A 22,804-nucleotide genomic window follows, 5' to 3' on the forward strand; every position below is an offset into this window, starting at 1 on the left:
AGCAGAGTTTGTGCAGCTTGTCAGTGGGTTGCACAGCAGGGGCAGGACAGGAAGCAGGGACAGGTTCCTGTGTTTGAGTGGATCATCAAATTAAATAAATTAATAAAAGCTCAAGACCATGTCAGTTATCTTTTTCACCTACTGTTTTCTCAGAAATTATATGGTGGGTTTTTTATATGGCTAGTGTTCAGTTATCATGACTTACTTATTTTGCAGAAAAACCTTAAAAATTTGACTTTTTTATCAAGTACATTAATTCACTAACCTTTAAGAGCCTGAAAAACATTTTCACTGTCATGCAAGGTTAGTCTCGATCACCCAACTCCTGCTTGATTTCCACAGGGCAGTTGGTAAGGTGTTTTATTTTGCTGGTTCTTTTTTTAAATTGCTCAGTAGCTAAGCAAGTTATGTGTATATATACACTTAATTGTAAGCTGTTTAAGTAACAGTGGAAAAAAAAACCTTGTTGTAAAAGTAAATAACCTGTTTGGCCATGGGTTTTCCCTCTACTCCCTAGTCCCTGCCACCTCCTGCACACAGGTACAGCAAAAGGCAGTCAGCTTAATTGGGCTGATTTCTTTTTGTTTTCTTTCCCATTTTCTTCACTGAAATCTGGCTTTGGGTTAGATGCCATGAACAATTTAGCTCTGGCTTTCTCATCTGCGTTTGTGACTGTCAGCATCATATGAATTATATGTTTACCTTTTCAGTTTCTTGTAATTTCATGGATGGTTTTAAATTAGTTAATTTCTTCTCCCTGTGTATATTTATAAGGGGCTTGCACACCTTCATGTTCCTGTTTTCTCCTAGTGCTCTTTTTTAGTTAGTCATGCAGTGCATTTGCATAGGGTTATAGGTGGTGGAGGATATTTTAAATTATTATGAGATCTTCTGATGAAAAGACTGTGTGAGCTCAGTGTTGCTGAAGACAGTGTTGATGTGGTATCTTGAACTGGAGGCTGTTTCCGCAGAGGTTCTTGAATTACTGCATAGGACAAACCTGGGTGGTTGTATTGTGTAATGTCCTTTCCCTGCCTGTTATCTTTATTAAATCATTTTGTACACAAGACCCATCTCTTGCACACACGTGCCTCTCCTTGGTTCCTCATCCAGCTGCACCCTCCCATCCATCAAACAACAAAATAACTCTTTGATAAGAATTAAATATTAATTTTGTGAGAGGAGTGTCTTGGAAAAGAGTAAAACTGTTGCAGAGATAAATGTTTAGTTCTCTAGAAGAGTAGAAAATGAGGTGATGGAAAATGCCAGGTTGTAGTTCACAGGCAGCAGCATTTAAATGGTTTGCTATAATCATATTAGGATAGAATTAAATTGAGTTCTTTTATTTTGTGCTGCAGTGGAATATGACTGTTACTGATCATTTTCCCCTCCCTCTTGCTTTGATGATTAGTGTGAAAACTCAAGCAGCAAAAATTGCAGGAGTTCTGCAGCAGTGCACAGAGACAGTGGTGTGAGGAGGTCTGACTTGGAGTGTTGTGTCCTTGCACATGAGAGCTCTGGTGCTTCCCTAATAGGCTGAAAATGAGACCGCTGCTGCTTTATAAGAGGTCTGTTCCAGCCACATTGCTCTACAGCTTGGCAGATGGTGGCATGTGAATGGTTTCATATTGATTGGATAGATTTGCCTCGGGGTAATAGGAGTGCGGGTCCTTAAAGATGTAACTCTAGATTTATTTTTTTTCTTTTAAATTTGAAAAAAAAAATCCAACAAAAATGTGCATTTGTAAAACACTTCTCTTTACATGAGAGGAGTGTGTGGTAATCAAAGCACTGAAGTTGCGTGGAAATAAAAAGTCTTTAAATAGATTATCACAAAGACCAAAAAGCCAAGAATACTTATTTACTAAGTGATTACGTTTTTACATTAGAAGAAAGTGACACTTTTAATTAGTGTTCAAGGCATATGGTGAATGAGAAAATAAGCTTATTTCATGCAAACAGAAATCGATGCAAATAACCTTTCTCATATAAAAATGGATGACTTGAAACTCAATACATATTCAAGAAGGTTAAGTCATTACTGCATCACTTTAATATTAGTTAAAGGCCAGCAAAGAAAATCACTACTCTGCATATACTTACTCAGCATGGATTGCTGTAAATGAAAGAAATAGGTGATGGTGTTTTGTAGGTGGTAAATCTAAAGAAGCCCTTGTCCATCTAATGCATTTTCTCTTTAACCTCAGTAAATAACCTTTTGGGTTCTGCCTTAGCACAGGTAGTTGCTGGAGTTGTCCTATTCCTCCAGCGATTCTTGCCAGCTAGTAAAGACATTTTGTGATGCTTTTTGTTTATTGTTCCTTCTCACACCTCTGCTTTGTGCTTTCAGTCTTGTAAATGTTGTTTGTAAATCCTTCGGTATGAAATGACTTTTCAAATGTGTTTGTACAGCACCTAACACAAAGATCCCAATCTCATTCAAGCCTCTGGGTGTTGCTGTAGAGCGTTGAGTGAATTGGTATTTTTTATAGTAATGGAAGTCTTTCTTGAGGTATTTGACCTTAAATAAAGTGGAGAAAAAAATACTTAAATAGCTTGCAGACATGATGGAATAGGGACAGTTTGATACCTTGGGAGACTTAGGTGCTATTGAAACACTGGATCCTTTCCATGTACTTCGGTCTTGTGCTCTGATGCGTGCAACAGTGGTTTCATAAATGAATTTAAGCCAGAGTAAGTCATAGCAGTATCTTATCAAGTTGCCTTCAATTTGCTTGAAGGTATAGTTCATATTTTCTAGCAGAATTATTTACATGCTGAATTTTGTCTATCCATGAAAGAACCCTCTTGTGAATGTAATGCTGATTTTTGTTCTTCTGTAGTACAAACGAGTTAGTTGGGAGTGCTTTCCCTTTTAATTACACTTTGTTCTCAAAACTGATTGGATTTTACCACTTGCTGAATGAAAAGCTCCTGTATCAATTTTAAGGTCCCTTGGAAAAAAAAAAAAAAATTGTGTTAAAAGCTAGGTGATTTTAGGGTTTTGTTTGTGGGCTCGCTGCTGGGGAGGAAAGGGCATAAAACAGTGACAGTTTTTTTCCTCCTGCTTGATAAGTGCTGGGGGGATTTACGTTGTATATTACAACCAGCAACTATTCCAAGAAAAATCTTTAAGATGGTTACTTGGATCTGTGTACACTGCCCACCTGGTGGTTATGGAGTGAACTGTTACTTTAAAGAATAGTTTAAACAACAGCCATGTTTGGGGCAGGCTAATCTTGCAAAGAGAGCAGTACATATAACAGGAGTCTACAGTGTGATAAGGGGAAAATTCAGCTCACTGACTAGATGTTTTAATGTGCGAACTCTAGGGAAATAACATATTGACTATTCTGTTGTGCGCAAGAAAATTGAAGAACCCTTTGCAGACAGAGGGCTTGCAAAGGATTCTTTCTGTTTCTCTTAACCAAAATCTGTGGCAAGATGTTTGAAATCAGCAGGACGCTTAATGCTGCTTTGTTAAATAATGAGGTAATATTTTGTCACTTTTTCTGGGCAGCATCTGTTTTTTCTCCTTTTTCATATGTTGGTGAAGGATTCAGTTTAATCTTATGCAAGTAAGAGATTTTTTTTAAAAATCATTCTTCAATTTATTATTTTTTTCCTTTTGATGCTTTTGGAGAATTGGGTTGTCTTTTATTTGCGGTTTCAATCGGCTGCTGTTGCCTAGGACATTATGCCACGTAAGGCTTCTAAACTGCACAGAGTAGGTAGTTATTAACGCTGAATTGGCTTCTGGTATAGTCCATCTGGGCTCTGTATGAGAGAGCTTGCTAGCGGCTACTGATGCTAAGATACCCGCAACCTTTGGGATGTATGCGTGGTGGAGAGGGGCTCAGTGATATGAGATCACTTCTTTTAAGGGAAACTGTCATTAATGAGTCAAGAAACTGCTCATTTATGGTAAGGAGAGGGAGGGGGGGGTGGGAAACAACCCTGTGATTTCATTTTGATATTGGATTAGCTGTTTAAGACAAGTTTCTTTTTGTGGGGATGGAAGATTGCACTAAAAATATGCTTTGCTCAGGGGCTTGCTGGCTGATGCTGGAGAGACTGTGTAGAGAATCTGATGCTTTACAAATGTCACCACCGTGATGCGGTGGTCAGTCCCTTTCCCTGAAAGATAAATGGTACTATTGGAAACACGAGAATAAGGTTGACTTTTTCAACAATAGGATTCTGCCTTTGTCTTTCCAGAGAGAGGCCTCTGAGGATGTTTGAGCGTTTGTTTTAGTGTTTCTCGGAAAGGCTGCGTGTGTGGGGTGCTTTTTGGGAAAGTGTTCAGTGTGCAGAGTACCTGGATTTATAGACCGATAAGATTAGCTAATTTTTGAGAGGAGCAGCATGCGATTATTGTTTCAGAAAAATGGCTGAATCTTGATATGCATAATGAATTTATAGTAACAAAGTAAGCTGAAGTTGAAAAGACTTAAAAATAATTTCTGGATGTCTTCTCCGGTGTTATTAACCCCTGAAGAGACCTTAAGTAAAAAATTTACATTACAAATCTAACTTTAATATTCGATGTATGTTTGCACAAGAATCTATGGTAATATACTAGCTCTTGTAGCATTTTGATGTCTGTGTGTTCAGTCTAATAGGTCACATAAATTTGAGTTAGGAAATGTATCTTACGGACTGGTTTAATCTATGCTTAGTTTTTACTAAGGTACAAATGTGTTCAGAAAGATGCGTGGTGACAGAAATCCTCTGCAGTCTTTCATATTGTTCATATTTTAATTGAATTCAGTGCTCATTCCACAAACAGATTGTATGATGTTTTTAAAATGTGAATTTTCTCCTTGCTTGGTTTGTGTATAGCTAGATTTTATGAGCTTTACTACATTTCATGTGTTTTATTGGTGTGTTTAGTCTCTGTGTGTGTTTGAGCGTGTCTATGGCTTAAAGAAATTTAAAATGTACTGAATGTCAGTCCCCAGCTTAGCAGTGTAGAGGGAATATTTATACTTTTTTTTAAATGAAGCTAGTAGAACAATGGTGATTTGATTTACATGTTTTTAAAATGGTTTTGGTGGTTTGTAGTCAGGTTTTCTTTCTCTAGGAAGGAGCTAAGTGAGCTTATAATGTGGCCCATCCTAGCTTTCTCAGTTTTCAGCTCTTGCATTTAAAAACGTTTGCAACGATACTGATTTAAAAAAAAAAAAAAAATTAATTTTGAAATTAATCTGTGGATGGTAAAACTAAATGATCCTATGTGTGTATACATAGAGTAATACTCGGTTGCTTTAGTTGAGCTTAATGTAAATTCTAGGTTTGCTATAATTACAGAGTGCCATGCCTTGTTACTTTGGACAAAACATGCTTTAGGAAAATACCTCTCAAGTAAGAGAAAGAAATGAATGCTTCCTAACTTGTGAGAATTCTTAAAAAACTTGCTGTGGTTGGAAGGGGGTAAAATATTGCTGTTTGGAAGTGAAGTTTTGTTAGTTTGTCAGTGGCAATGAGTGGAGGATTAATGAGTGTGCATTGTTAAGTTAAGCACGTTTCTCTAAGGCTGGAAAAGAAAATTCTTTCAAATACCCAAAGTTCGCTGTCGTTTTATTTCTTGTCGAGCTGAAGAATAATGAAACGAGGTGGCAAAATAATTCTGAAATACTACTATCATTCGAGGGGAGCGCCCGATAAAGAGGTGTCTACTGTGCCTTAGACATTGTCAAGTGGCAGCAACATCAAATCCACTCCTTTAAAAATACGTGTTTTTAAAAACCTCACCGGGTAGAAAGAAGGAGAGATGGGTTGATTATTAAAATCAATAGTACCTGAAAATAAATGCAGCTTTAAATGCACGTCAAAGTGCTTTTGTTGTGCCTTTAAGCCTAGAGGCACATCATTAAATATGCATTTCTCCGGAAAGCAACTGTCGAAAAAGATAAGGTGGTTAAAATACGGCGGACCTGGGAGCGGGGCGCGCAGGAGGTAAGGAGATGTAGGCACTGGAGCATGGCCGAGGTACGGCACCGCCGGGCCCAGGGGTGGGAACTGGGGGAACCAAAAAAAAAAAAAAAAATTTTTAAAAAAATTAAAAAAAATACGGGGCTGCGTGTTGTTTCTTCAACCGGGCCTTAATTACTAGACACAAGCAGCAGTTCAGAAATCTGGTCTCTGTTGTTGTAGAGGTCACCGCATCATTAACATTGTCAATCTGGCAGCGGCTAATTTCAATAGCACCTGATGTCGCAACGCCTCCCCCCCACACACACCACACACACCCTCCCTCCCCCCCGCCCCCCCCCCGCGCGCGCGGCTCGCTCGGCCAATCAGCGCGCGGCGCCGCTGACAGATGGTCCCATAAATGGCGGTAAAGGGGCGACGGCGGCCGCCAGTCGCAGCAGGGCCCGCGCCGCTCCGCGCGCTCCGCTCCGCGCGTCCCGCCCCGCTCCGCGCTCCGCCCGCCGCCGGCGCCGCCGCCCTCCCGCCGCAGCACCACACTGAGACAACGAGATAATATACTTAGCTATTATTATTATTTATTCTTCTTATTATTATTGCTGCCGCTATTATTATTATTATTATTATCGATAATAATTTCTCGCTGCACAAACGTCTAGCAGTGTGCTTTGTGGATCTTCAAAAAAAAAAAGAGAAAAAATAATAATAATAAAATAATTCCCTGAAACCTTAGCAAAACCGTTAGAAGAGTTGAAGCCTTTCAAGACACCCAATATTTGCCATTAAGAATGGTTATGGTAGGTATTAGTAGATTTAAAATCTGATCGTAGCGGGTTTATATAGAGGTAGATATAGAAGCTAACATACAGATTTTCCCCGAATCTGCATCATTCTCAGTCTGTGTTTTCCCATTAATTTAGTTTTCTGCTACTGATCTGTTTGTACATGATCTCTCCCTTTCCCCCCCATCCCTTTCTCTTTCCCCTCTCTCTCGCTCTCTTTCATATTTAATGTCTGCGTATCCTTTAATAAAGGATGTACTTTGTCATTTTAAGGTAATTGCGATTTCTCTCAGAATAAAGAGAAAAGCTCATTTCTAATGCAAAGCTGGTATGTGGCTAACTGAAATGCAAAAGGAAGAAGAGGCTTTTTTTTTTTTAAAGGGTGGGGGAGAGTTAATTTCCACATTGACATTTTGGAGATACAAATGCAGAGCAAAATCCTTGGGGGGGGGGGGGGAGTGTTTAAAAAAAAAAAAAAGCCTCGAGATTGGTAATTTTCTTTTTGGTGGACTGCGCAATAGGTATGGTAATTTTAAAAGAGGGTGATTTATATGAGCTTCAGTAAATGCTGCATATTGTATTTCAAAGAGTTTCCTGTCGTGACCTCATAAAAAGAGGAGGAGGCTTGTATGTGTTGCAGTGCCTAGTATATGTCGATTTTGTTGCATCGTTGGGCAGCAGCGCTGTAAGAAGGAATGTCAGCTTTTACATAACGCTCTTTTTGCTTTTGACTCTGTGAGGGGCTGTAAGGGTCCATCTTTGTGATCACAGATGGAGTGGAATGGCTTGAAAATGGTAAGTGAACGGGGAGAGCCTGCTCGTGGGGTTTTGTCTCGTTTCTCGTGTGCCTCGCGAATTTCTTTTGTTCAGGGCGGCGGATCGTGAGTCATAAAATAAAATTAGAGAGCCTTGTTTATTTTTTTTTTTCGGTGGGATATGTCTGCCTGTGTGTGTGCATATGTATCTGTACATCCATTTACCGTCTCTAGCTGCGATGGCACTCCACAGCGTTTCCATTGAACGTTGCGTTTCAGTTGAGCGCGGATGGTCTCTGCTGACAGTCACGGTGTCATGGTACCGCGTGTGCCTGGCGGAGCGGGCGGCCGATGATGCCTTTTAATCTCCGTTCCTATTACACCAGCCTTAAATACAAACCTAATAATCGCCTCTAAAAATCCAGGTATCGCGTTTCCCATGGAGCCGGTGCTGTCGAGGATGGATGGGTGGATGGATGGGTGGATGGATGGATGGAAGCAAGGGTGTGTTTTTTTTGTGTCGGGGTGGGGGCTGGGGTTTGGGGGGGTGGGGAGGGAGCCGTGTTGTTTTGTGCTTTTTTAAATGCCGGGAGAAGTCAAAGCCATTTATGTGAAAAATAGTATTTCTATTTTTAGCCCGTATTCTCCTGGCGGAGGAGCCCGGACGTGCTCATCTCGTCCCCTCTTTTGTGCTTTTCCTTACAGATTGTGCAAAATGGCATGATCAGACACACAACTGCGGGCACCGGGGCTGCGCCGAGCGGGGCGACCCGGGTGGGGGCTGGGGCCGCCCGCACAATACCCGGCCCTCCTGCCAGCCCCGGGATGGGGGGGCGCCGGGGACCCCCCTTCCCCCTAATTTAACGTTTTGCAGACTTTTGCCGCGGATATTTATTATAACCGAGGAAACAAAGCGACGGTCTTTTCCCATTCTTACAGGATTGTCTTTGTCTAGCTGCTTGTTTTGATGGGTGTAAAACAAATAAGATTAGACTGAGCAGCCGAACTGAAAGCGATAGCTGGGAGGAAAAGCCAATGAAAGGTTGCCGGGGAAACGAGCATAGGGGAAGCTGAGTGGGGGAGCAGGTGGCAATCATGTGGGAATACTGCAAACAGTGTAAAAAAAAAATCTAAAAAAAAAAAAAAGCAGGGGCTACCTCGATTATCTCTGCTGTTCTTTGTGGCAGTCACAACTTTAATTATTCTTTATAAATAGGTGTTAATTACATTTCTGGCTCAGGCTTACAGTGATTTCTAGAAATCTGGTTTTAAGCATCTGTTCTTTCTCCTTTGCAAAAGAGGGTTATCTTTTTTCTTTTTTTTTCTTCCCCCTCCCTGCTGTGAAATTGTACGTGCAAAAAATTGCAAGGAATCCTGTGAGGCAGTAAAAAAAAAAAATGTAAATTATATTGAATGAAGTTGACAGAGGTATAATAGTGAACTCCCACAGCTGATAGCTTCTGCAAATCATTTCTTAGAATTTTCCAGCAAATGTCCCTATGAGAACAGTAGGTAGAATGAATTTACCCTAAGCAGTGATTTTGTGTTAAGTGATATTGGTATTTTTACTAAATCAGATGGTTATATGGCAGAATAATCAGTTCAGGGGAGTTCACCATATTTTAGGGTTTAGGGACCGAGCAGAATTTACAAAAATACTGAAATTATTCTTCTCTTCGTCTCCGGCCCCACCTTTAGCCACAGTCTATTCTATATCTGCCGGAGCAATGTTCACTTCCAGTGTCGGGCTCCTTGTGGCAACTCTACTTTTTAAACCACGGCTGAATATTTTGTTAATTGTGATGGTCTCTTAATTGTAGTGGCAAACAATATTGGGAAATAGCTGGTGGTGCTAGAAGTGTTAAAAAAGCGTAGTAGACTGGTAAGTGATAGACAGTAGCGTAGAAGATATAAAGATGTGGTTGCCCAGAAAATGCTCATTTATCACACATCAGGAGGCATAAGAAGCAAAGCAAGACTATAGAACACGCCTTTCTTTCTGTCTTTGGATTTGCAGATATTTTTACTTTATTCCTTTCTCTGGTGCAGGGTTACTTCGAATGCAAATTCAAGCAGGAATGGTAGTGCTTAGTTGAATAAGCAAGGAATAAAAAAATTAAATACCCTTTTAATTTGCTTTGTTTTAAGTATTGCTTCTACTGCAGTCCTTTCTGTGAAAAAGTGATTGAATGACCCTCTGAAAATTGCACTGCTCTACAATGTAGAGGGGGAGAAAAAAAATCTTGAGGGGGTGTGTGCATGTGTAAAATTCCGTATTTTACAGTCTGTGCATGTGCAGAGATGCATTCTGACATGCATTGTAGTTTGTACGTGAGAGTAAAATAATTTTTCTTCTGTCCAAAACAGAGATACTGTGTTCTAAATCTGTTAACTTAGTCATGACAATAAATAAGGGTCCCTTTTATTATACACAGCTGCATTGTTTGTTTTAAGAGTCATCAGCTCGTAGTTACATTTTCATTTTCTGTTCAGTTTCGTGTTTCTACAAAGATTTTAAAATAATGTAATCCTTGTTTTACGGTGCACGTGTTCCTGTCCTGATCTTCTTCTTTCCTTTGTTTTAAGATTATATTAGTGAATACAGCCTGCATGTACATAGTGACATTTTCTTTCTGCATGTAAAAGATTGCATTGTAAATCTTCCTATAGAAAAATAGCTATTAAGTTTGTGAAATAGAATTAAGATTGCTAGTAATACTAAAAGAAAACGTATAACCTCTTTCTGTTGAGACAAAAAAAATACAGAAAATGTAGTTGTCCTTAGACATGACACTTTTATTTTTTTAAAAAAAACTGTTGTCATGGTGTACTAGTGTGAAAGGAGGAAATGTTACAATTGGATATTGATGCAATGTGAATACCAGCCATCAGTTTAAAATCCTGTCCCCGCGTACTCCACTAATCAAGTCCCCATGTTAGATACAGGGATGCCTTTCCACTGGTGACTGGCTTGGTTGCCGCCTTTGCTTTCGTCCTCTTTATTAATTTTACCTTTTTGAGCTCTCTCAAAGTGAGCCCAAGCTGTTGTGACAAAGGATGGTTACAATGAGCTGGAAGGGGTATACTTAAAAATCCCATTTGAATGGGTTTGAAATAGTCTTCATCATCTTTATTTGGTCCTGTTAAATATTGTGACTCTATTGAAAGAAAATCTAGTTGCATTATTCTTACATATATTTAATGGATTAATTTTTTTTAATAATGTCTTCTAAGTTACAGGGAATTTTTTTTTTCTTCAGTCTTCGTACTTGGTATGCTGGGAGTGTACTAAATAAATGCAGGTTATTTTCTGTGAGTAATTGTCATACTGTTGGTACATAACCTAGAGCCACTCTACACCCTGAGGTTTTTCAAAAGAAATAAGATACGATTGTGTCCCATATTCTGGCAGGGGAATTTGGTGTCTTCTTTGGGAACTTGGACTTTGAAAATAATTTCAGCAAACAGCCCAGGCAAGAAATGGACAGTGGCAGAGAATATTATGGTGAGAGGGAGAGAGATGCAGATAACTTGACAAATCCACTTGTCTGTTTTGGCAATCTGTGTCCTCTGGACACCTCATTTACATGCCTGGACACATTAAAATGTACATTTGTTTGTCTGTGGGACAGCGAACTGGATACACTCTGATGCACTGGCAAATACTGCAATGCAGTATTTTTTCAATGTCATTGAGGTTTTGGGGGAGAAGTGGGCACAAACAGTTTTCTTGCAAGTGAGGTGATGTTAAAAAGCATGGTATGTCTGTAAGGGATAGGCCAGATTTTTCAAAATTTGCTAATCTGTGATGGAAAGTCACCCCTCCCCCTTGCACTCCTCTCCTTCTCTTGCTCTTTTCCTTTCCGTGTAGGGTGGAGGAAGAGATGGGTACGTGTGTATTTTTGTGTGTGTGTGTTTGTGCATGTGTATCTTCCCTTCCCATTTGAATTGATGTTAAGGAAAGCGCTGGGATTTGGGTGAGGAGGGGAATGGAACACTTCCCTATCATTTCTGTACATGTCCAGTTACCAGCAGCATAGGACTTGGAGTAACTTTAAAAGAAGGCACATTTTTAATTTTCTAAGGAACTTTGTGAAGAGGAGGGCAGTGTTGCAATTCAACAAGTACTATAGTTTTAGTCCTAGTAAAACACATTTAAGGGGTACCTGTACCTCACCTCAGCCTTTGGGTACATTTAACCGTTTGAGAAAATGTAAAGGGAGCATACTGGAGAAACAGATACTTAGAGACTGGTTGCTTTTTCCCCTCAAATGATCAGTCTTTACTTTTTTAAATACTAGAATATTTTAGGTACAGGGGGCTTTTGTAGGTCACTAGCTTTACAGCAAGAAGAAGGAATGGGGGGGGAAAAGGTCCCAATGTGTCAGAGGCAGTAATTGTATAAAATTAGCCATCTAGAAAAGGCAGGAAAGGCTTGGAGGAAAGGAGGAGGCACTAATATGTGAAACAGCACTGTGCTAGTCGGGGAGATAATGAGTGATAAATTTGAACTGGTGCAGTGGTGTGATGCCCATTAATTTCTCAGAACCTTGACTTTGCAGGTTTGTTACTCTGTTGTTCACACCTTTAATTATAACTAGTTTTGGATGATAGCTTGGGGCACTGAAGATGAGACCTTTTGTTTGTTGTTTATTCATTTAAATATTTAGAGTTTGCAATAGCATTGGAATATCAGTGTTAGAAATTAAATACTCTCAGATGAGATCATAATAAGAATACAGTTAATTCTTGGAACTGCCTAACATTGTCTTACTTATAGCATTTGCGTTGCTTGCATGAATTCATTAAGAATTAGCTCAGCAGTGTTGAGTTGAGCTTTATTTTCTGTAGTGAAAATGTGTTCCCTAATGGAGCTCCTGATGCATTATTGCTTCTTTAGAGCCCCAAAAAGTAGGGAGGAAGTGGAGAGCCTGTCTTACCTATTGTTCTACCCTTGACAGTGTCTTACATGAGGACTTTCACCTCAATGGCTAAGAAAATCTGTACAAGTCAGGAAATGCTGACAACCAGTTAGGAGTCATTAACTAAATGGGGAGAAAAGACAGAATATTAAGAAAAAAAAAAAAATTAATTAAAACAAAAGATAGCTAAACCTTTGTGTGTCCTCTCTGGAAATGAGATGTAGTTGCGCAGTAACATACAAGCCTGGCTTTGACAATATTTAGAGGCATGATGTATATAAAATGCTGTAGTATGCCTGCGTTGCTAAGGCACGCGCGGTTGCGTCAGCAGTGCTGTTGTGATGGGAAATTATTTGTCCTTGAATTCTGGGGGGAAAATAAGCTTTCATTTATTTTATTCTTTTAAAATTAAACTTCGCTAATTGCTTTAAAACTCCATATACATTACTGCTGGTAGCTTTCCCAGTCTGGAGAAGTGCGCCAGCGTTTTTCGGAGTCAGGGCAGTGGCATTTGGTGGCTTCGGAGCATTCCCTTGGAGGTGAAGGCAGTGCGATAATGTGTGCTTGTTTCAAAGCAGACACCAGTGACTATGGGAGGTGGCTCTCGCTTGCAGTGCTTCGAGAAGGTTCCACACGTAATGCGTCTGTGCCCACGTAAGTGATGTTGGCGTTGGCAGAGGGCAGCAATGCCACTGGAGCCTTTCCAGTCGCGCGAGTCCTTCGGATCTTCGCCACGCGCCCGGCAGCGCTCACCGAGCTGTGGAAGGAAACCCAAACCGCTTCCCTGGGTTTTTGCTTCCTGAGGGGCAGTTGGTGAGAAGGTCCCACCTGATCTCCATGTAGAGGCCCCAAAAGGTTGCTGCTGGAGCAGGTAACTGTGCCCCAGTCCTACCTGTTGGCCTGGAATTGCATGCACTCCCCTTTGGAGAGGCTGAGTGGTTGCCTGAGCACTTCCAAGTATTTTCTCCCAGGCTGAGTGCTGTTGAAAAGCCTTTGTAGGGACATGAGGGATGAAGGACACGTGTCCTTGCTTTTCTTTCTTTCTAAGAGTCTCTCATGGTTGCCTTCTGGAAAACTAGTAAAGACAGCAATTTACTCACAATTTATAATTGAAAGTAAAACTGCCTCCTCTTGTAATGTTATGTCCAACTGCCTAGCAAGGACATGGAATTTCAGATCCTGACTCTGCTCCTGCTGGTCAGGACAGTTGCCAGAAGTCCATGTTTCCCTACTGCTCTTAACAGCAAAACTGATATTTGTGAGTTTGAGAATTATTATTGCTAGACTGAACTTCATTGGAAGATTTGACATCGGGGTGTTTTTTCTTTTGGATTAATTAAGACTCTTGATGTCTGTGAAGTGCTTGGTGTGTGTGGAAGTCAATGTGGTTCTAGTAGTTCGGGTTAAAGACAGTCATAAAAATCTATTTGGGCAAAATACTAACAAACCTTTTTAATGGGTTGAATGCTAATCTCGAAGGGAGGCCAGGCCTTTTTTCAGTCCCCTTCAGCTGATATGTAGACACCCATAGTCAGCAGCAGTTTAATGTTAGATAATATGAAATTCATGACTCAACGGCATGAAATAACCTATATTTAAGTCACTACACTGTGGTGGATGTTAACGCACTCTGCTTTGGGGATCAGAGGTATTTGGGGGGTATTTGGCTTTTCTGCCTGCTTAAAGGGTTTATAAAGATGACTGTTAATTGCAGTACTTGTATTAATCTTCTGTTGGTCCTTCTTGATCTTTGAATGGTGGTCAGTGACTTTTTGCTTTACTATGTGCAGAAGATATTGTGGGCAGAGATGTTATTTCTGTAAAGCAGAAGGCACAGTCACGACTCCGTAGAAGTAATAATGTATGTAAATAAATGCTTCTTAAATAAAAATAGTTCTAATATATCTTTGTTCCAAATGAAGTTACTGGCAGTAGATGAGTAGGGGGAAGTTGATTTTTAGCAGAAAGCATGAATGCTGGAAATTCTTCCTAATATGCCTGTGCCAGCTATACTGTGACAATGTTGCTGTCGATTCCCTTCCTGTGAGAGCAGCTGTTCAGGGAATTAAACTCTTTGCTTGATGCAGAGGGTCCTGAAAAATTCAGTGTGCAGCTACGGTGGTGGCTGTGGCCATTTTTAGTGTGGCCGTTGATAGGAACTAACTCCGTGATCCGGCACAGTAGCATATTGTTCTTTAGACTAACTGGGCCAGGACAAAATTATCATTCTGTATTTCGTGTGCTCTGTGAGAGATTCCAGAGAGCACTTCAGAATTTGACATTGTGTTTGATAATTTATAGAGCACAGTTTATATTTAACTGTAGACACACTAATCCAGGGAAAAAGAGTAGTATATTTTTAGAATCCTTTTTTTATTGTCTGTGCTTGTCATCACCCAACTACTGAAAGAAGTGCTCACAAATGTAAATCCTCGGATAGAAAATGAGTTTAATTTCCATCGTTAATCTTTGCTAAGTGCAAAAGTGAATATTATTTGTGTGATGTTTTGTGGTGATCAAGGAGCTTTGCAGCTGTACGTAGCCGATGCGGCTGCTGGAGGAGCCACGTTCTCTGCCAGCATTTCAGCACCAGGCTGGACCAGGACACTTGGGCTGAGTATCTCCATGGCCAGAGTGCTTAGGTGATGTATTGGTTTTTATCATGACAGTGTCACTTTGGTCACCAGCTTGTTTGAGGTGAAATGGATGGAAGTGGATCCAGCTCCAGGCTTAAAGTACCTGCCTGTGGCTGCTGCGTGTTGTAAGGAAAGCACAGCCAATAGAGGACACTAATTTGGTTGGTTTGACCACTTTAATACTCAAGCATTAGTTCATATGTGTTTAGGCTCTTAGGACGTTTCTCCCTGCTGATCTCTAATAGTGGCTGTTGTATTTCCAGTTGCTTCTTGACATCTAAGTGAAGTGTCATTTATGGGGCTTGGGAGTCAGGACATCTGGGGTGGTCTGGGCTCCCCCCTGTCCCCAGGCACCTGAACTGGGACTGAGCTTGGCAGGGCTCCTGTTGGGTGCTTGAGCAGAATTGTGTTACAACCCTGGGATTATTATCCATAAGGTCTGCTCACCTTTTTAAGAGGAATTTTGGTACATTTTTAATTCCTTGCTGTTCAGGCTGTGTTTGTTAATTTACATTTATTAAGGAAGGTGTTTGAGTTGGCCTGTGACATGCTTCTCTTCTGTAGTACAGAGATTAATAGTTTATCTAGGATAAAACATAAGGATCTGTTAGCCTGCCCTGTAGAAGATATGTACTTGGTATTTTGTCCTTTATTGATACATAATATATTCCTAATCTATAATAATGTGTCTTTGTGCTTAGCATAGATGCTGTCATGCATAAGATTTTTTGAATTTAAGCATTACTGAGATACTTATCCCATGCAGGACTTTAAAACTTGCTTATTTAAGCCATTTTGTAGGTAGTTTTGTGAGGCCATCAGAGTAAACAGCTGCCTCTGCTTACTCAAAGGTGATTTCTGATTATTTTCCTCCCAGAAGCTTCTCTAGTTTAGAGTTTCTGTTATCAGCTCACTATCTTTATGATGGTGATGGCGTGTTATTTTCAGTAATTCATTGTAACTTTTTCTGCCATAGGTATGTTACAGAAGTGAGAATGCTTCTGTTTTATGAGAAGGTTGTTTCCATAAGCAATGTTAATGTGGTACAGAGCTGTAGACTAATAGATGAATTGTGGAAAAAATGTAAACTTCTTTTTTTATTACTAAGCCAGTTAAGTTTTAAGAGAAATACTCATAGCTTGCAGCAGGCAAACATTTCTAATGGTGGAGATAGGAGTTAGCTGAACATCATAGTTTCTATTTTGGGGTCTGTCTCGCTTAGACCTGCAAGCTGCAGTATCCATAGAGATGCTGTTGCCAGCAGTTGAGATGTACACATGTTGATTAGTGTTTCCTAATTGCATTTAGCAGTGTGTCTTCATTAAGGTCCTGTTGAGGACAGAGCCTTAAAACATCCTGGTTAGGGCGTGTGTTTTGCTAAGCCATCCATTCCTGCCTAATATAAACCCGTCTTTGCATGAAAAATATATGGGCAACATTTTCAGAAGAGCTTATGGCTTAGGAGCTGAAATCCTATTGCAGTGAACTTTAATGAATATTAAATCGCTGAAGGGCTTCTAAAAATTGTAGCTTTTTGTTTCTAGAACTTCAGTAGAAATAACAGCAGTGGGGGGTTGGATGTTCCTAGGCTTCATGGAGAGCCCGCGCTATTCTTGCTTTGCTTTGCCTTCTGGTAAGTAGATGTTTTTAGGTTTCTGTATGGCTCATAACACAGGTTTCACTGTCTAAACTCCAGGGTTGCAAATTATTCTAGATTATTTTCTTAAAGAGAAAAAAAACCATAAAGTGGAATTGTGACAGGTCTACAGCAGCTGAAGACTTGCAGCTGTCTGCTTCTTACATGAACATGTACGTCCCCGTGGGAATCTGTGCGTCAGTACGCAGTGCTACATACATATTCTCAAGGCAGTAATAGAATTCAGTTACAGATTAGCAATATATAACTCAGTAATAGAGTCAGTAAACCAAACAAGTGAGTAGTGATTAGGAAACAAAATTGAGCTAAAAATAAAATTCAGAAAGTAACCAGAAATATAAAAATACTCTCTCAATTTCCTTTGCTTTCATTTCAGTGTATTTTTAGGCTGCATGTCCTTTAGACTGAGAATCTGTCTTAAATGTTGATCTTTACCATGCTCTTATTGTCTAACATGTAGGCTTTTGAGACCCTTTTCAGTCTTTTAGAGTTTTCCTCATGTACTTAATGTTTTTGATGGTCTATCTGGTTTTCTATCACCCTGTTAACAGATTTCAACTATGATTTCTGTTCTTTTTTTCAAGAGGGATAATGCAGTCACTGGGAGACCTCTTGCCTTTGTGGTATCTTAATAAATTGCGGCCCATGGAGAAAGAGGATAGTTTAATCAAGTTTTGGCCTGGAGTGTCAGTCTGAGAAAGACCTCTTTTTGCCGAGATTGATTTTTTTGGACTCCTTTAGCCTTCATATGCATCTTGAGAGAATAAGTAGTAGCCTTAGTGAAAAGATAGGAGGGAATAAGAAGCAATCTGGAATGATGAAATTACTGAAATGAAGCCCTTGTAAAATTTTAGGCACAGGGTTGCCTGGTATGAATTTGGCAGAAGTAGAAGTGTGACTGAAGAAGAAATAGATGTTCCTTCAGAACTGAAAGCCTGACCGTGTTGTCTTTATTTCAGTTCAAAAATAGTGCAGACCTTTGAGCAGAGGCGGCGGGTGACCCCCAGAGATGTGGGTGGGCAGGAGCCACTGATGGCCGTGTCCCAGGACCGAAGTAGGACACCTTCCTGCCACCAGCCTCTGCTGCAGGCTGTGGTCTGTGGGATAGAAGTGGTTGTGAGGGTTTTTAACCTGAGCTGGTTGGATAACCCACCTAAACAGACAGGATACATCTGTTTTCCTCTCTCGGTGTTTTTGGTGATGGCTTTCTCCAAAGCTGTGTTCCAGAGTGGTGTTTAAATGCTGTGAAATCAAGGTTGTGTTTTCCCATCTCTTCATGTATGAATTGCGTTTAACGGTAGAAGGTTATCACAAATTTTGGTGAAACCATTCTTAATGAAGTAGGGGATAACTGGCTGGCATTCCAGAATTCAGTTGGCCTTAATAAAAAGGACAACCCTGATCCAGGGACAGAAGGAAATCTCTGTGCCCATCACCTATTACACCACTTTCTTCCTCACCATTTCCAAGTGTGGTTGCTGTGGATAAGATACTGAAATATAGAAGAAGAATAGAGCCAAACACCTCTGAGGTTTCCGATAGGCATAGTTTCTTGATAATCTTTGCAAGAGAAAAGAAGAAGCTGGAAATAGTTGAAAGTAAAGCTCAGTAGAAGTTCATAAAGAATCTCACGTTTTGAGTTAAGGTAATACACAACGCAGGACTATAACTATATTCTGCTTCCGGGCAAATATTGTTGTCCTTACAAAATGTGCCACGCTTCCCAGAAACTGCTGTGCATGGAGTGCTTGTCTGTGCACCTGCTCCCCAGTCCTGCGTGTTTCCTCTGAGCTTTGCAGAGTGCTGAGCTGTATGAATGATAATTGTAGTTCTCCTCCTCCAATTTCTTACCCCCAGAGTACTTGCAGGAAGAGTAAGAGATTATGCGAAGTGTGCGATATGGTGCCTTTGTTCCTATCTTTAGTGTAGTTATTGGATGTGAGGTTCCAAGAGTGTTTTCCCCTGCTGCTCAACTAGTAGCTATTGATGTTGAAATAGTTGTGACTTATTTTGGTGTCTTTTTCCCCCCCCTACTCATTCTCTTTTGAACTTAAAATCAAATGCAAAACTGTAGAGTCCATACTTTGTGGGAACAGAACACATTTATCTGAAACTCAAAAAAAAAAATGCAGTTTGGTGCACCATTATTACACTGGGTTTTTTTTCATTAGGTTGTTAGGAATTGTACTTTAGCAGTGGGCCAGGTTTGAGGGTAGGGTGGTGCATTATGGGGTTGCCACAGCTTTCTGTGAAACTTCAGCAGTTTGCCTAGATACTTTCATCTGGTCTGACTTTTTTAATTTCACTTCTGTGAAATGTGGAATAAAAAAATAACAGGTTTTGCCTTTCTGCTTTTTGTCACTGTTTTGGTAGAGCAGCAAGTCCCTGCTTTACTGCCCATTTGTACAGCACAACTTGGTGCTGCCATGGCTTATGTCCTTCACACACTGCTGTGATAACAAGTAATATTGCCAATAAACTTTGCATTCATTTCACTGCAGAATATTTTGGTTTAGCATATTCATGCAAAAGCCTATAATGGTCTGGTTCAAGATAAATTTAGCTGCTAAGGAAAATATTTTTTTTTCTCCTTTATCTGAGCCGAGGTTTGCATCTTAAAATGCATGCACTTGTTGTCTTCTCCATTTGGATCATTTGTGAGCTCTGAACAATTATTGTGGCACCCATAAACGTGGATTTGCTGAAAATGTTCGAATGCCATTTCAACCTGAGTGCAGCACACTCTGAAAGCAAGACGGCCATATCTGTGCCATAAGAGCCAGAGATTGCTAGTTTTCTGAGACTTTGAGCTATGTCTGTATTTAAAATATTAAATATGACTTCTGCTCCAAGGAGGGTAAGGATGTAGCAGCATGTAGAAGTGCATATGAGTGGGGAACATGTCAAAATATGGGGGGTTAGATAATGATTTGTTTCTGGGGTATTGGATTTGCCTCCAGGCAGATTAGACTAAAAAGCTTCATTTTCCTCCTTTATTTCATGTTCATGATGTGTTTATTAGGTAAATAATAGTACAGTCTAGTGTGCAATATATAAGCTATAATAAAAATGTAATTGATGGTGAAATTTGACAGTTGTTACAGTTAAGAACCTGTACTGGAGCTGCACACAGAGCATCACTTGCCACGCCTGAAGTCACTTTAGACAGAAGTCCACGTGTGGTTCAGGTGCACCTGCTTCTTGCTCTGGCTGCAGTCGTGGTTTTGAACCAAGGAACGCTTAAAATCACTTTGTTCTTTTCCTTTAACGCTCCTGTGGGAAGGTGGCATGATGTATCCTGAACGTTTTGTGATCCAGTGCCTCATTCTGCAAGAATGTGCTAAATGCCGGTGGAGAGAGAAGCAGTGGGTGCATTTTAAACTGGGGTGGGGTTCCTGGGCTGGAAACAGGGCTGAGGGACCTGGATGTGTTTGTGTGTTCTGCTCCGTGCCCATGGACCAACCTCCTGCCTTTGGCACGGCTCTGCATGGCTCAGCAGATGGCAAGGCTGTGGATGGACTGGGCAGGCAGCTCCTGCAAGTGGGGATTTTCTCACCTGCAGAAAAGTTCTAAGGGAACAGGCTTGTACTGTGCTGACTTCCATTCAAAAGAGCAGATATGCAGGGAGTTAAAGCCTGTTTCTCATTGTATGAGGGAAACCTTTGTGAATCTACATTTATTTTCTTAGAGAGGTTTTTGTTTGTTTCTTCTTTTGTCATCGTTTTTCACGGGATGGCTGTGGGACCTCTGCCATGGCACCATTTGTTTTCACTTGTAAAAGCAAACAACTTGCAATGCTAATTAAAGAGCTTTTTTTGATAAAGTAAGAGCTTTGCATTATTTATCTAAACTCTTTTTTATGGGAGAATGTTCTGAGTTTGTTCATTAATGAACACTTAGAAATAATATAAAATTAGACCTCATTAATTCTTCATGAGGTGTAATTTGCCATGATCATTTTTCTTGGCATTTAGGTGCTGTGAACAGTTCATTATTCATAGCTAACTTTTTTGACTTCTGAGTCTTCAAAATGGATATGTCTGCATGAATTTTCTGGGGTTTAGAATTTTTTTCAGATTTTGATTTTAGGAAAAGATTGTTTGTTGTATGTTTAAAAACACTTCTCTTTAGCGCCTATAAATAACTTATTCTTAATTGTGGTTTTTTTATACATAGAAAATCAGTTTCTGTTTATTGTGGAACATGGTCAGTGGAGTATACATAATTCAGATATCAAGAAAGGGTGCTGATTATTTGCTTAATGCAAGCTACTTTCAGTGTACATATGTGACAGCCTCAGTTCAACATGCAGACCTTCTCTTAGACTGCTGATAGCAAATTTTGTAATATAAAAAAATTATATTTACATTTATTGAGCCATTGGCTATTGCTTGTGCATGTAATAGGGAGATAAGGCTGTCTTAGGCTGTGGGTAGTTTTCCAAATGATTCATTAACTGTGCTTTGTAATGGTAGATGGATGTCACACATTTACTGTAATAAATGAAGATTAGTGTCAGTTACTCCAGCTTGTAATAGTTTATAATTGTAATAGTTGTGTTTATACATACAGGTATTTTTTGCATTATTGTTGGAGCTAATATTTTAGCAGGAATAAGTTGAAATTAATTGCATTAATTGAAAAAACAATGAAGATGTGGCGGAAGTATTTCTGAAACATTAGTAATGTAAGAATTTCTCTAATGGGTATTTGTGGCAGATACTCTGTGGGAGTGGTTTATACCAAGCCTTTTGGTAAAGCATTGTTTTGCAAAACACTGGCAAAGCTTATGTTGTCTTCCCCAAAGCATTTATTTGTGAAATCTGTCAAACTAAAATACCTTGTACTTTGCTGATCCATTACCATAGTGAGAAAAGTAGTACATCAGGAAATCGTAATTTTTAAAAGCAGCAGTCTGATGAAATGCATGCACAATTTGAAACATGTAACTTAGAAAATCAGTGAAATTCTATCAGAGATAGTATTTGTCAGTGTTAGAATATTCAGTTTATTGGTGGCTAAATGATCAAAGGTCTATTAGCAATAAATGCAGTTTATTCTTCTTCAAAGATACTATTGCTATATATATAGAGTATCGTATTGCAGTATTGGGAGTTTGGCAAGTTATTGCCCCCCCAAAAATAAAATGCCTCTTTATACCAGTCGCATTGTGAATGTCATCACACATGACATTTGCACTGTAATATTTCAGGACCTGTAGTAACTGCCTAAATTGGGTCAGAAAAGGTCTACCAAAAGATGTTGCTCAGAGCACAGATATTGCTAATTTTACTTGCTTATGGAGGTTTAAGAATACCTTCAGGGATAACTGTATGTTTTGATTTTGAAAAATGAACATTGAGGTTAAGTCACTCTCGAATTTTCAATATTTGTTTTGCCTGTATCCAGATAAGCACTTGATGAGTTAGGCAGACTTAGAGCCTTCTTTGGTATTTTGGTAGAATTTAATTGCAGCCCAATACTTTCCTGTATTTAAAAAAGTTATTACCCATAATTAAAACATAGTAAGTTAACTGTGTGCCCTGGAAACCGGAGGATTGATTTTAAAAATGTTCACATTGTGATACAGGTATTGAATTAAAAATTTAAATCTTAGTGTTGTGGATAGAGAAAAAAAGCATACAGCGACTGTCATGTTGAAATCTATTTGAATAAATAATCTTCCTCTTACGTAATGTGCTGACTGATGTGGAATCAACAGCTACTTAATATTAAAAACAGTGCTTGACGATAAACATCCCAGAGCATGCACACTGAACTCTGCCCGGGGTTTGAGGTTCAGGCATGCTGGGGACAGGAGCCAGGGCTTACCTTGTTGTTAGCCCTACCACTGTAAGTCTTTCCTCATGGCAGGAGTCAGTATGCACACCTAAAGCAAGAGTTAGTCCTTTGTGCCTGTGAGAACTTCGAAGGCAAGCTCTGCTACAGAACTGCTTTTGCACAGAAATCACTCTGTAAATGGAGACTTAAAATCATGCAGTTAAAAAAAAATCTGAAATCCTTTATCAGAAATGCCTTTAATAATTCTTCAACATTTCTCTTTATCCATTATCTCTTTTTTAATATGTATATAGCAAATGGATTTTCAGTAACCTATGAC

At 39.7% G+C, this 22,804-nt stretch overlaps 1 protein-coding gene across 8 annotated transcripts in view; it reads left to right on the forward strand.

Moving 5' to 3' along the window:
- The window catches only part of ELAVL4 (ELAV like RNA binding protein 4), an 80,176-nt gene that overhangs the window by 12,959 nt on the left and 44,413 nt on the right, over positions 1-22,804 (forward strand). For 2 of the 8 annotated variants that reach the window (XM_088060434.1, XM_014250603.2), the window contains exon 1: positions 3,779-3,924. The exons of 1 other annotated variant lie outside the window; for it this stretch is intronic. In XM_088060434.1, coding sequence (XP_087916560.1) covers positions 3,808-3,924 — 117 coding nt within the window. In that variant the 5' untranslated portion in view covers positions 3,779-3,807. Of the gene's footprint in view, positions 1-3,295; positions 3,493-3,778; positions 3,925-5,896; positions 5,959-6,509; positions 6,729-7,316; positions 7,509-7,737; positions 7,894-22,804 lie in introns of those variants that run through there. 5 more of the 8 variants (XM_088060435.1, XM_088060440.1, XM_088060438.1 and 2 more) reach the window with 5 other exon arrangements.

Source organism: Pseudopodoces humilis, chromosome 10, assembly GCF_049639895.1.
Source record: "Pseudopodoces humilis isolate 2021_Gansu_Grassland_sample_001 chromosome 10, ASM4963989v1, whole genome shotgun sequence".
In the NCBI taxonomy this organism is placed as follows: domain Eukaryota; kingdom Metazoa; phylum Chordata; class Aves; order Passeriformes; family Paridae; genus Pseudopodoces; species Pseudopodoces humilis.